This window comes from Mya arenaria, chromosome 1 (genome assembly GCF_026914265.1).
Source record: "Mya arenaria isolate MELC-2E11 chromosome 1, ASM2691426v1".
NCBI lineage: Eukaryota > Metazoa > Mollusca > Bivalvia > Myida > Myidae > Mya > Mya arenaria.
Window position 1 is genome coordinate 38,775,889 of NC_069122.1, and position 14,355 is coordinate 38,790,243.

At 33.1% G+C, this 14,355-nt stretch overlaps 2 protein-coding genes across 2 annotated transcripts; both read left to right on the forward strand.

Moving 5' to 3' along the window:
• Window positions 1–1,731: 1,731 nt before the first annotated feature.
• On the forward strand, window positions 1,732–5,409 carry LOC128226991 (uncharacterized). Its single transcript, XM_052937148.1, has 5 exons — window positions 1,732–1,816; window positions 2,127–2,403; window positions 2,608–2,774; window positions 3,074–3,231; window positions 5,317–5,409. Exons 1-5 carry the CDS (start codon window positions 1,732–1,734, stop codon window positions 5,407–5,409), a joined length of 780 nt encoding a protein of 259 aa, XP_052793108.1.
• A 3,220-nt stretch (window positions 5,410–8,629) lies between these two features.
• Window positions 8,630–10,040, forward strand: LOC128227001 (serine-enriched protein-like). Its single transcript, XM_052937158.1, has 4 exons — window positions 8,630–8,714; window positions 9,072–9,348; window positions 9,554–9,720; window positions 9,916–10,040. Exons 1-4 carry the CDS (start codon window positions 8,630–8,632, stop codon window positions 10,038–10,040), a joined length of 654 nt encoding a protein of 217 aa, XP_052793118.1.
• The last annotated feature ends 4,315 nt before the right edge of the window (window positions 10,041–14,355 follow it).

Genomic DNA, 14,355 nt, shown 5'->3' on the forward strand with positions numbered 1-14,355 from the left:
AAGTTTCCAGAAACCCCTTGGTCGTATATGACATCCAATCAGATTTATTAAGCCTTATTGAAGTACTACTCGAAAATTCATAGTTAATATCTATACAAAACAAGATGAATCTAATGATTTGCCATGATCTATGTGCAACAAATTAAATATATCTTTATTTTTTGGGGAATATTTCTTTAAAATTATTACTGCCGTTTAGCGTTCACGTTTTGGTTAATCTGAAAGCGAAATATTGCTGGAAAAGTATTCAGAATGTGATTTGTTGTATAAAGGAGTACAATCAATTTCTATTTATTGTGTTTTTTCAATAAAAACCACATTGTATTAAGTATGTAGGTCTCTTGTCATCAACATAAATGCCAATGATGAAGGGTTAGAATGTATATGCGTGTTAATAGTTAAATGCAAATATGATGGGTGTATGTGATTTATCTAAGATTTTTATTTTAAAAAATGCAAACGATCAATGGTTTTTGGTTATACGTACGAGTTAGTAGCTAAATGTCATTATGATGGGTCCACAGGAGTATATTTAATATGTACATTTAACCACAACGGCAATTGACGACGGGTAAGTGGTGAGATACCGTAAATGTCTTCACCGGAATAAAATAATCATAATACTTTTTTGGAATAATGCATTTTAACTTTTCATATGAAGTCATAGAGTTTTAGATTTGAAAACAAAGCCCGCAATTAAACGACGCGTTGTGTTTTAAAGCTGGAAAAATCAAATCAGTATAAAAATTATATGATATAATCACAATATCACATTCGTGGTCATTCAATATAAATTTTATTATAATCGATCACACAAATTAATAAAAGTTCCTCAATGGGTCTAATTAAATCCGTATAGAATGATCACTTGTGTAAAACATGTTCTGTTCGAGTGTGAATATCGAATATCGTGAGAGTCGTTTATTTTCTGATAGATTCTTTAGGTCATTTAATGTTACGTTATTAGAAGAAAGTTCTAGGATAACAATGTGTTTAATTCATTGTGATCTAGCCTTTCAGTTACTAGGTCAGTAGATGGAAGTTATTTGTGTGAACTGTAAAAATATAATATACATACACATATCTAGATGTTTTATGATATTTAATGAAATACCAAAAAGTCAAATGTACGTGTGTATTTCTGCAAAAATACATGTTCAAGGTGATCTTTTGAATAAAGTTGTTTTGGTTTGTAAGTTGTAGGTCAAGATATATCTTCGGGGAAATACGCATTTCGCATGACAGAGTAATCTTCTTGTCCGAGAAATTATTAAGATTTAAAAATCATTCAAATTTGACGCATTTTTCTAATTTATGACATTCTCTTAAAATTGTAATCACAAAGATGACAATGAAGATGTCTACTCTGAATTTTGATGTAATTGCAATTTGTGTGACCATGTTTCTTAAGGCACAAAGTGTAAAAACTACATATATTTTTCTTACGCATTGTTTGATTGAGTAAAATTGTCTATTGTTTAATAAATGGACAATTAGAAACAATTTCCGACGCAATGTCGAAATTAACTTTCACACCTTTAGCACCGACCGACCAATGAAATTTCATCAAATATCAGACCCAACCAATGTGAAATCTTTGCATTCATAAACATGTTAATGAGTGCATTCATAAGTGTATAAAATGGATGTTTTAGATCGAATCACCATCCAGTCAGTTAATCACTATACAACTTAGGTAACTAAATAATACAAATACCTTTTACTGAAAACATGGAATCTAATGTGCAAGACCTTCAACCTTTGATACAGGAAGATAATTCAGATTGTGAGGAATACTTCAACCAAGCTCTAGATGGTAAAGATCTTTCTTTCATTTTTGAAGTCAATGGATTATTTTCAACTTCGTGTTAAACTTACAATTTACCAAATAGGTATGTCGAATTAATGAACTTTTGAACATTTAAGTGTAAATTAATTTAAGTTGATTTTGTCTCATTAACAAGACAATGTTGAGTATAGAAATCCCAAGGAAATATCAGAATGTAATTAATAAGATCTCATAACGTTATGATTGTTACTGTATGGATTGAAAATGTTTATCCATTCAATGTGTCAGACATTATGTTCTTTCAGAAATTAACAGTTTTGTTATTGAATATTTTCAGATTCCTCATCAGGATACGATTCTACGGATATTGACGTATCAGATGTCGATTCAGATAAATCTATGATGTCACAAAATATATCGTGTCCGTCTATACATAGACCCACGTACCAAACTGACGAACAGCAGGTGCGAGCACGCGTCAGTAGCACGAAGTCCTTGTGCGAGAGTTTGAAATTAATTCTCGACATGCCCGAGATGTGTGACGTCACATTTCTCGTTGGAACAGACAAAACCCCTATACATGGTGTACGCTCAATTTTGGCAACAAGAAGCAAGTGAGAACATTTCAAATATTTAACGTGACAGACAAACACACATAAATATTTTTTGAGATACAATTGAAAGTCATATTAATAATAGCAATATAAACATTTCTATATATATTCCATTATATTAGAATTTCCTTCATCAATCGCTAATTGATAAATTTAACTTATAGTATCCTTGATCTTACAATATTGACTTATTACACTTTTCAGAGTAATGTGCCAGCTTATCTACAACCACATCAAAAACTTAGACGGATGGTCATCATTCGGATTACCTATAACGATACCGGTACACAAGTACGATGCCGAGGTATTCCGAATGTTGATACAGTTTATTCACAGCGGGGCCGCTACAATCAATGATCAAACTGTTACAGGTAAATCAGAAACACATTTTGAACACCCGTGATCTTTTATTTCAAGGTCTACACCGTTGCCACTAAACACTTATTACTAACAGTATTTTAGCAAAAACCATCCTGTACGTTTGACTAAATCCTAATAAATTCATATTCTAATAGCATTCCGATTGGGCATGTAGGTTACATGTTATCGCGTATCATCCTATTACATAATATTGTCAGCCAATTTTGCGCAGGGTTTGGATTTAGGATTTATCGTGCAAGTATCGATCATATGTGTAATGTTGTTGGTATAGTTTGTATCTCTCTTTCAGGACTGCTTTGTGGCGCGTGTCAGTTCGAGCTTGGGGACCTGGAGATGGCCTGCTGGCGATACCTCAGAGTACGGCTCATTTCGGGGCACGAGGAAACGATCCTCGATGGCTCACGGAAGTACAAACAAAATCGGAAATATGTCTTTATCATGGAACAGGTAATTAATTTCGCGGTTATTCTCTGTTTTGGGTATGCTTGAAACAATGGTCATTGGACTGGATTAATTTTAGTTTATTTATTTGGCCAAGATCAAGTTTCATTTTCCATTTAAATCGTAATATCATGTTTCTTATTAATCGGGTTATATAAATATATCAAATGTCTACTTAAAATCATAATTTAGTATAAGGGTCACATGTAAAATTATTTCGTTAATATTTGAAGACTAAAAACCATTCTATTTTATATTTTAATTACTCATCGTTTCAGATATACAAGTATTTGGATGAGAGATATAACGACCGAAAGAGTTCCCGAGTCGCAAAGACCCACGAAACAGAGGTGTAAGAAATGAACTCAGTTCCCGAGCAACAAAGACCAACGAAACAGAGGTGTATGAAAGGAACTAAGTTCCCGCTCCACGAAGGCCAACGAAACAGAGATGTAGGGAACGAACTAAGCTCCCGCACCACAGAGACCCACGATACAGAGATGTAGAGAATGAACTGATTTCCCGCGCCACAAAACCCCACGAAACAAAGATGCAAAGAGTGAATTATTGTCACGTGCCACAAAGACCAACTGAACAGAGTTCTAAGGAATGAACAGAGTTCCCGCGCCACAGAAACTCAAGAAACAGAGATGTAGATAATGCACTGAGTTCAAAGGCCCCAACGACCCACAAAACAGAGATGTCAAGTGGGAATTAAGGTCCCGCACCACAAAGATCCGCGGAACTGAGGTGTAAAGAATGAACTAAATCGCTGCACCAAGGCCCTCAAAACAACGTGTAAATAATGAATTAAGCTCTGGCTCCACAAAGGCCCACGGAACAAATGTGTACAGAAAAAGCTAGGTTCCCCCTTTGCAAAGGACATCGAAAGAGAGGTTTTAGGAATGATCCAGGTTGAGTTCATGGTCGTCGGAATAGTGTTTCTTAAAACTTTTCAACTTAATCACCTCCATGATTCATATCGTCAAAGGAGACAGTATATAGCGCGAAACACATGTGTACCAAACGACCAATCCTGCAATTCCTGCAATACGAACTTCTAAAAACCACAAAAAGCTCCTACCTAGGTTAAGACTTAAAAAGGGATTTTATATAGTGCTAAAGGACAAATCGGATGGTTTGAAGAATTTCAATCGGGAAAATGTGGAGGAATATTACATATTTTATTGTTATTTTGTTACTGTTACATGTTTGTTATGGACATTGCCGTAATAAAAATATGACATTGACCACCGATTTAGTTTTTTTCGTATAACGTCCGCTCGAGTTTCCCGTCGCCGATGATGAGTAAAAGAAATATCAATATTAACACCGCAATAGTGGTAGGATCCTATTTTACAACCAGCTTTGTTGACACATCCGTATTGTTAAATAATTATCGCAATAGGCAAATAAATGCTTATCTAAAAAGTAGTAGACGGTGAAGTAAGCTGTTTTGAAGTTCTTGAAAAAAGGTCTGACCCATAAATATGTTAATGGGAACTTTAAGCAAATGTTAAGAGACGTGGACAGGTTTGGATGTTTGCTCGTCAACGGTTTGTTTATATGAAATTCATGCATTGGCTGGAGTTTGTGCTTTTGAAGAACCTCCCGTCCGAAATGGATATATGCTTGTCTAGTATACACTATATGCATTGTGTATGTATCAATACTGTAGAGTTTGGATTAAACAGTATTTATCTAAATAAATAATAATTAATCATTATTATGGAAACAATACTGATGAGTCCTACACAATTCAAGTAAGACATTAATCAACAGTTTGAAATTCAGACGGACGAAACTAACTGTAAGTCATTGTTTAACATAGTATAAAAAGAGGGTCAGTTTCCTCAGCATTCATAATCCTCCTAAAATGGCAAAAGCGCTAGTAAAAATACCGTTCATTGAGAATAGCAGAGGAGGCCATGCTCTAGTTCTAAATGCCTACATGTACAGCCTGAAAATCAAAAACGAGGTAACCACTACGACAATTAAGGTCCACGCACTAAAAATCATATTGAGGGTTGGCACCATGAAATTAATAACCACTGCCACAATAATGTATATACTCTGATATATATTGTCCAGAAAAAGCAGGCTGCTTACGAGGCCATGATATTCCAGCACGCCAAGGGTGGAAAACAGCGACCGAGGAAGCGGGTCTACTGTGAGCTAGAGTGAAGGCTCACCAGGCTTAAGCACCAGCTGCAAACTGGCTATATGATATAATGACATATGAAGATGTTGCTGCCCATTTAGTAAAACTGAAGTAAATGTGTGTGAATAGGTAGCATAAGAGTTTTGTATTATGAGTTAATATATGTTTTAAGTTCATAAATATTTGAATATGTGCTATTTATTTAAACTGTTAAAATGCGTTATTAAAGAATATAATTATATCTATAGTGTGCTGTGTAATTATATATTGACAATTTAATATCAATTCTTATGTTTTTTCATATATTCATTTTATTGTTGCATATTCAATTATATGAACTTTTATCAATTGCAAATAAAAGTCGGCTTTATATTTGTGTTACTTTATGAAATTTAAGAACAACTTTCTCAAAACTAGACACGCAACTTTTTCAGCAGAGTATAGCAATTTCGCCAATTATCACCTATCAACTTATTGTCATAATAAGTTATCGACGTAAATGTTGTACTTTTCTTTCAGTTGTATAACCTGAATTTCTCTAAGTAAACATAAATGCTAATAACCTTCAAAGAAAAGGGTATTGGGATTTATGTTTTTTAAGAGAAATTCAGGTCATTTCGAAAGCATTTATATTTCAAAAAATCTTAATAAAGATGTACATGAAAATTGCGTGTCTTTTAAATCCCATTTTGTGTTACTTTTGTATTTAATACCAATCCAAGAAACCCCTTTGGTCGTAATTATATGACATCCGATCAGTTTCATTAAGACTTTATTGAAGTACTTCTCGAATATGCAGTCGATATTTAAACACAAAACAGCATGAATCTAATGATCAATGTGAAACTAATAGAATATTTCTTTAAAATCATTACTGGCGTCTAACGTTCACGTTTTTTCCATCTGAAAAGGAAGCATTGCCGGGAAATTATTCAGAAATGTGATTTGTTGTATAAAGAAGTACACTCAATTTCTATTGCATGTGTTGTAATTATGACGACCACATTGCATTAAGCATGTAAATACGTATGTGAAAAACTACAGCAACAAGCCTAGTAGCCAATAGTATAAACATAAACCCCGTTTAATGGCACAGGGTAAACGCCAAAGAAATAGTACACAAAAAAAACAACAACAAGAAACATGGAACAACAGCACAGTGCATATATACTATATAAAAACTAGATAGTGATATACGGTTATCAAGGATTATTAGGGACCGCCTTGGAACGGTCAGTAAAATATAAATTTACTGGGGGTTTTAACCAGTTTGTGTGCATGTAAGCATGCATGCATGTAAGCTTCGTGTCATCAACATCAATGCAAATGACGAAGGGTTAGATTATGTACATGCGGGTTTACAGGTAAATGCAAATATGATGGGGGTATGTGGTTTACTTAAGATATATATTAAAACATGACAAATGGTTTGTGGTTATACGTGCGAGTTAGTAGCAAAAACTTTCCCATGATAGGTACAAGGGGTATATTTAAGATGTACATAAAAACACAAATGCAGCTGACGAAGGGTCAGTGGTTATATACCGTAAATGACTTCGCCAGCATAAAATAACCTCATCATACTTTTTTGAATAATACATTTTAACTTTTGACCTGAAGTCATAGATTGATAGAATTGAAAATGAGCACGCAATCAACCGACGCGGTGTGTTTAAACGCTGGAAAAATCAAATTAGTATAAAAATTATATGATATAATTACAATATCACATTCTTGGTCATTCAATATTTTTTATTAAAATCGATCACTCAAATTGATAAAAGTTCCTCAATGTGTCTAATTTCGTATGGAATGACCACTCATGTAAAACATCTGTTTATACTCACTTGAAAACTGTACACTATGGTGGTATTTCAATCAAGTCAACTATATGAATAGAGATAAAAACTGTCTCATTTAACGTATACTTTTCAACGAGGACTTGACAAATTACTTTTTTATTATTATTAAATAATGAAAGTCGTTATATTCACAAATATATTTAAACATAGTGTAAATTTTCTGTAACCTGTTAAATAGTATTCTTTCTACATTACTACATTACTGTTGCTACAATTCGAGAATATAAAATGGGTATACGTTTGTTTTACGTGAATATGTATCTTTAAACTGAATTTTTGTAAACTTTACTAAGAGGTGACTTATAGTCCTACAGGGCCGGGTATTATCTGATAGATTCTTCTTCTTTAATGTTACGTTATTAGAAGTAAGCTCTAGGAGCACATCCTGTTCTGTCCTGCGGTCCCGACGGATACGTGTTTACACACCGAACTCGACGTGATACAGGTCACCAGAAAAGTGTCCTATCATAATATCCCCATATATATATGTATATGCTTAAGACATATACTACTAGATAATTATGCACATGTCAATTTTTAAAGAATAATTAGAAACTGTATTAATAATACAGCAAACACTTTTCCAACATGAACAACATAAAACATAAGATATGTTTGCTAACATAAAATGGCCATATTTTAAGTAAGTAAGTTTTATATTACTCTGAATTATGTCGTGGTACACCAAATTTTAATAAGACTATAAATTGACTGTGTATGTTTTTGTGAACATCCTAATAAGATGTTTATGTGAACTATAAAGCCCATTGTGTGTGTAATATACCTTGTTATAAGTGTTATGATATTTCTTGACCTACCAAACAGCCAAATATACATGTATATAACTGAATAGTCATTGTCATGACATATTTCTACGGGGAAATACGCATTTCGCATGACACAGTAAATTTCTATATAGAGAAATGATGCAGACTAGAAAATTGCTAAAATTTGTCGCATTTTTCTAATTTATGACATTCTCCTAAAATTGTAATCACAATGATGACAATGTAGATGTCTACTCTAAATGTTACAGTAATTGCAATTTGTGTGACCATCTTTCTTACGGTACAAAGTGTGAAAAGTACATGTCTGTTTTTCACGCATAGTTTGATTGAGTAAAATTGTTTAATAAATGGACAATTAGAAACAATTATCGACGCAATGTCACACTTAAACTTCGCACGTTCAGCAATAATTGATCAATGCAATTTTCAAAAATATCAGACCTCACCAATAAAAATTGTTGGCATTTATCACCCGAATAATGAGTGTATTTGTAATTGTATAAAATGGATGTTTGAAATCGAATCACAATCCAGTTAGTTAATCTCGAAACAACTTAGTTAACTCAATAATACGAATACCTTTTACTGAAAACATGGACTCTATTGTGCAAGACCTTCAACCTTTGATGCAGGAAGATAATTCAGATTGTGAGGAATACTTCAACCATGCTATAGATGGTAGTCACCTTTCTTTAATTTTACAGTCAATGGATTATTTCAAAACTTTGTCTTAAACTTGTAGTTTACCAAATAGTTATGTCGAATAAATTATCTTTTGAGCAGTTAAATGTAAATTGAAATACTTATGTCGAATAAACGAACTTTTGAGCAGTTCAATGTAAATTGTTTTAAGTTCATTTTGCCTTTTTAACAAGAAAATGTTGAGTATAGAAATCCCACGAAAATATCACAGTATAATTACTATGATCTCATAACGTTATTGTTACTCTTTATATTGAAAATGCTTATCCATTCAGTGTGTCATACATTATGTTCTTAAAGAAATTAACAGTTTTTTTTATTGAATAATTTTAGATTCCTCATCGGGATACGAATCCACAGATATTGAGATATCAGATGTCGATTCAGATGAATCGATGATGTCACAAAATGTATCGTGTCCATCCAAAAATAGACCCACGTACCAAAATGAAGAACAGCAAGTGCGAGCACGCGTCAGTAGCACGAAGTCCTTGTGGGAGAGTTTGAAGCTAATTCTCGACATGCCCGAGATGTGTGTCGTCACATTTCTCGTTGGATCTGACAAAAACCCTGTACATGGTGTACGCTCAATTTTGGCTACAAGAAGCAAGTAAGAATATTTAAAATATTTTACATGACAGACATACAAATATATATATATATTTTTAGATAGAATTGAAAGTAATATTTGATAATAACAATATAAACAATTCTATATATATTCCATTATATTAGAATTCCTTCATCAATCGCGAATTGATAAATAAATTTAACTCATCCTTGTTTTTACAATATTTTCTTATTACACTTTTCAGAGTGATGTACCAGCTTATCTACAACAACATCAAGAAATTAGAAGGACGGTCATCCTTTGGGTTACGTCTGACGATACCGGTACACAAGTACGACGCCAAGGTGTTCCGAATGTTGATGCAGTTTATTCACTACCGAATCGCTACCATCACTGATCAAACTGTTATAGGTAAAAACAGCTTATTATGTTTCAATATCTACACCGTTCCCACTTAACTCTATTTACAAACGTTATGTAAGCCAACACCATCCCGTCCGTTTAATTTAATAATTATAAAAAAAAACATATTCTAATGGCATTCCGATTGGTCATGTTTTGATTATGTGTGTAACGTTGTTTGTATAGTATGTATCTCTCTTCCAGGTCTGCTTTGTGGTGCATGTCAGTTCGAGCTCAGGGACCTGAAGGCGGCCTGCTGGCGATACCTCAGGGCAAGACTTAGTTCGGGACACGAGGAAACGATCCTCGATGGCTCCCGGAAGTGCTAACAACATCGCAAATACGCCTTTATCATGGAACAGGTAATAAATTACGCCACCCTGTTTTGGTTTTGATTGAGACAATGATCTTTGGACATAATTTATTTAAGTTTATTTATTTGGCCAAGATAAAGTTTCATTTTATAGTAAAATCAAAGTACCATGTCTTTGTTAACAAGGTCATGAAGAGTGTTTAAGAAAGGAGTATAAACTTACCATGTGCATATTGTTTTATTTGAATATCAAAACTGTTCTAAGTATTGCTGAGGCCGAAAAGGGTTTCGTTTTCACAGAAATGTCTTACTCAACAATATTTATACAGAATTGTATTTTTTTCTTAACGTATGCGTAATTTCACCGAGAACGTATGTGCCAAGTTTTATTTATATATATAATTATATGGACTTATCAGAACGACGACAGGCATTGAAGTTATGTTGTTTTGTCTCCAGAGGGCCGACAATGATATTTTTAGGATCAGCAACAGCTAATGTACTAACCTTACAGTTTATATTCTAGGGTTTTCGATTCAGCAGGAGCTGGGACCAATAACAAAAATAACCCTACCCCCAGGCAGAAGTATCTATTCCGGTAAAACGGAAAAAAAATCTGCATTAAATACATTTTGATATCATCACGGACCTACACACGTATAAACCAGTGCGTGATAATATAATCAGTCCGTATTTTCTCAACAAAAAACAGTTATGTTGTTTAGAATCGTAACTACTCGTCCATGTCCGGCAAACTTCATTAAGTTATCATAATTGAACGAACGAGCAACCATTATAGAATAAGTGCTAGTTTCTGAACTAGATATTCCCCTAAATTCTATATATGATTGATCTTTTTTTGCTTAGTTTACAAATCGGAAAACCGTGTATTGATTTTTGTTTTGGAAATGTTCTTAAAATGAGGATTTCAGGGGCTAGTTTTGGGAAGAGTCCTTGTTTTCCAAAAACAATTCACCAAAGTCTTTCAATTAAAAGCATACGTGACATAACTGGAGATTGAGAGACGTTCTCAAGGGGGTTATAAGTTTATATTGGCGATAAATAACTTAGATCATATCCTGTTTTTGAGATAGTTTTATAGTTTGCACTTAAATATAACATGAAACGTGTTTTCAAGGAAATTTATCGCTTCAGGAAAGCAATTAGAAGTCAGTCTCAAACCACGTCATTATACATTTTTGGAAAATTATTTTAACTAATGTTTGAACGTTTGTCCTGATAGCAAAATTAAAAGGTCTTGATGATGTGCGCGATACATAGCGACTTTTTACTGATGGGACACGAAACTGCAATGTCAGCTTATGTGCCCTATAATGAAAGTCATGTCTGACCAACGAAACACATCAACAGGCACTTGGTCTTTTTAGTTTTATAGTTAATTAACGTTTTCAATAGAAAACGTGTAACAGCTATCCAACTATACTTTTTTTATATATATCTGATCAGTTTTTGGTATTAGAAATGGCCTATTCAAGTCTAAGGCTATTATACACTGATGCTGTTAGAACTAAAGAAGTTCTTTTTCAAAGAAAAGTGATTGTGTTGTTTTCTTTTTTAATTTAGGAACAATACGTCAAACTTGAAATTAGTATTTCTAAACCCTTGCAATTCAAACATAATATCTATGACAACATCTGGATCAATTGTTTAAACTTTTTGTAATATACAGTGTAGCATAGGCTGTGTAATATTACCATCCAAGATAGAGATAAAGAGAAAGAGATAAAATAGAGTTTATTCATAGCATTCACGAAAAGGCAAAGCTTATCATAAACTAATTTAATTTCATATAACAACGAACGAGTTCGTATATTCTGTCATACATCTTGTTTGTAACCATTGAATATATGAGTCTCCTGTGCAATTAAATATATACGTATATGCAACTTCCCGTTTTATATTGAATATTGTTAAGTCAGATTTTTACAAATGTTTTGTATAGAAAAATACGATGTATATAGCAAGTTAAACATGCATTACTATAATCCGCAAAGTCAATATCTCTTAACACAATGTTCTTTTTCTTCAATTTGAATATATTTCAGATTTGAGTCCATTATATTGTAACAATTAATTTGTTTGCCAACATTCAATTCTAAAGCACCAAGATTATGCATGCTAACATCAACATCACATAAGTATTTTACATAGTGTAACCCCTTATTAAAAAAGCCATGAATGAATACAAAATTTCCATTTTAAAAGTAATGGTTATACAATAAAGGCATATGAAAAAGGTTTTAACATCTTAAAACCTCCCAATAAGATAGCAATTACTTTAAAACGTGTACTATTAATATGTACCATATCATTCTGTTTTTAAGCATATTTATACCACCTTCTGTAAAATGTATTTCAAATGCTGTATTTTATAGTTTATTTTTGTATCCAATACAAGCTTAGAGATCATAGAAATCGTTGTCGTTGATTTGTTTTATAAAACCATTCGATGGATTGGGTAGACTAATAAATAGGCCTGTAAGCAGATGTAATAGAATGACGTTACAACCGTAAGTCTTCATATAGGTGTTAACTTTCAAATTTTCCAATATCAAATGCAGTCCAATTTTCCAATATCAAATGCAATTCTGCACTTTTATCACACTCTCAGTTAAGTTTAATTCAAACATTTTATTCAGATCTACATAAAAATGTACACGAAAAATCTAGAATATTTTCGTCTTTTCAAAACTTACGTTTAAACCTTATAATTGTTAAAATATATATGCCATCTCTATTACAGCGTTCACTTTTATCTCTGTGCCATCTAGCGAAAACATGTATCGCCTGCAAACTGTGAAATCTTGTTTTCCACCTCAATGAAATAAATACCTTGAATTCTTTCAGAGTCTTATCTTAATAGAAAGGATTTCTTCACCTTTTAAAGTAAATATGAAGTAAGTTGTATCATCCTGTCTCCAACCTCTACCTATCTATAAAAGATCTGGCTAACATCCAATTAATTTGAAAGCAACTTCAGAATTATATAGCAAACGTCTTATTCATCTTTTAAACATATCACATAACTAAATTTTAAGTTTTCTCAATTAACCTAAAAGATGTGTAATCAAAAGCCTTTTGTCAATCAGCATGAGGAGTCCAGTAAGTTGCTTATCATCACACAATTTCATTGCATCACACAATAGTACTGTGTTTTCACTTATATTTCGACATTGTACAAGTCAAGTTTGTTCTTTAGGAACTAAACCATCTAATTCAGTCTTCAGTCTGTATGCTATGATACCTTAAGCGTTCTTATAGTGAAGTTTAGCAAAGTAATAGGTCTCCATATTTTCAGAACCGTTTAGGTGTATTTAATTTTCGTGTACACACAATCGCACTGTATTGTATATGTATATAGCCACATATGACTTCGTATAATGTGTGATAAAAGTGCATTTGATTACATCGTATTTAAAGGACAATGAAAATTGATGCGAACATTTACAAAAATAACAAAACATGGGGGGAAATACATTCAAAAAACATAAGCTTCTACCCTATCAAAATACACCAGTAAAAGTATCGATAGTCGTTTCCGTGGTTAAGCATGCCGGAGGCGGCGGAGATCTTTACTTAAATTGTGAAAGTTGTTCGCACCAATAATGTATTGCTATTATATCACGTGACAAATCCGTGATAGTCCGGATATGTCCGTGTTACTCGCCGAAAATTGTTTGTTCGAGCAGTATCTTGATAAAAGAAATCATCAATAAAGATCAAGGTTGATTTTGAATTCATTATTATGTGTGCGTTGATGTTGCATTTATACTTTTTTTTAAACAAGTGATTTGATAAAACACCATGCATGATTGTTGTCTCACAAGAGCCAATTGCCAATTGGTCAATACGCATGCGCAGTCAATCTTGCACACTTGCAATGCCCAACGTGAATATTTGGTAAATGTTTTTACAATTTTGTATATTTGAAACACCTATTACGAAATTAATTTCACATGATCCTTTGAATTTCCTTGATTACTCGAACATGTATAACGAAATAAAACTTCCGCTTTTGCTTCTTGCCAGGATACTGCGAACTAAACAGTAAAATCATTCAATAAAACCGATTTATCTGCGTCTTTATTGCCGTGCATCAACATTCGTCTTGTTTATTTATATTAACGCGTTGGTTTGGTATCAAGCAAAACACATGCTCAACCCTGGCCTCAATACAGAGTTTAAATTATCTGATTCTGGGAAGAAAGCGATCTGCTGCGGAGATAAGCAGCAGTTCAAATTTTCCCACGAGCCTGGCTGCAAACCTAACTACGAGAAGAAAGAAGTATTCACCATATCTATGGTGCACA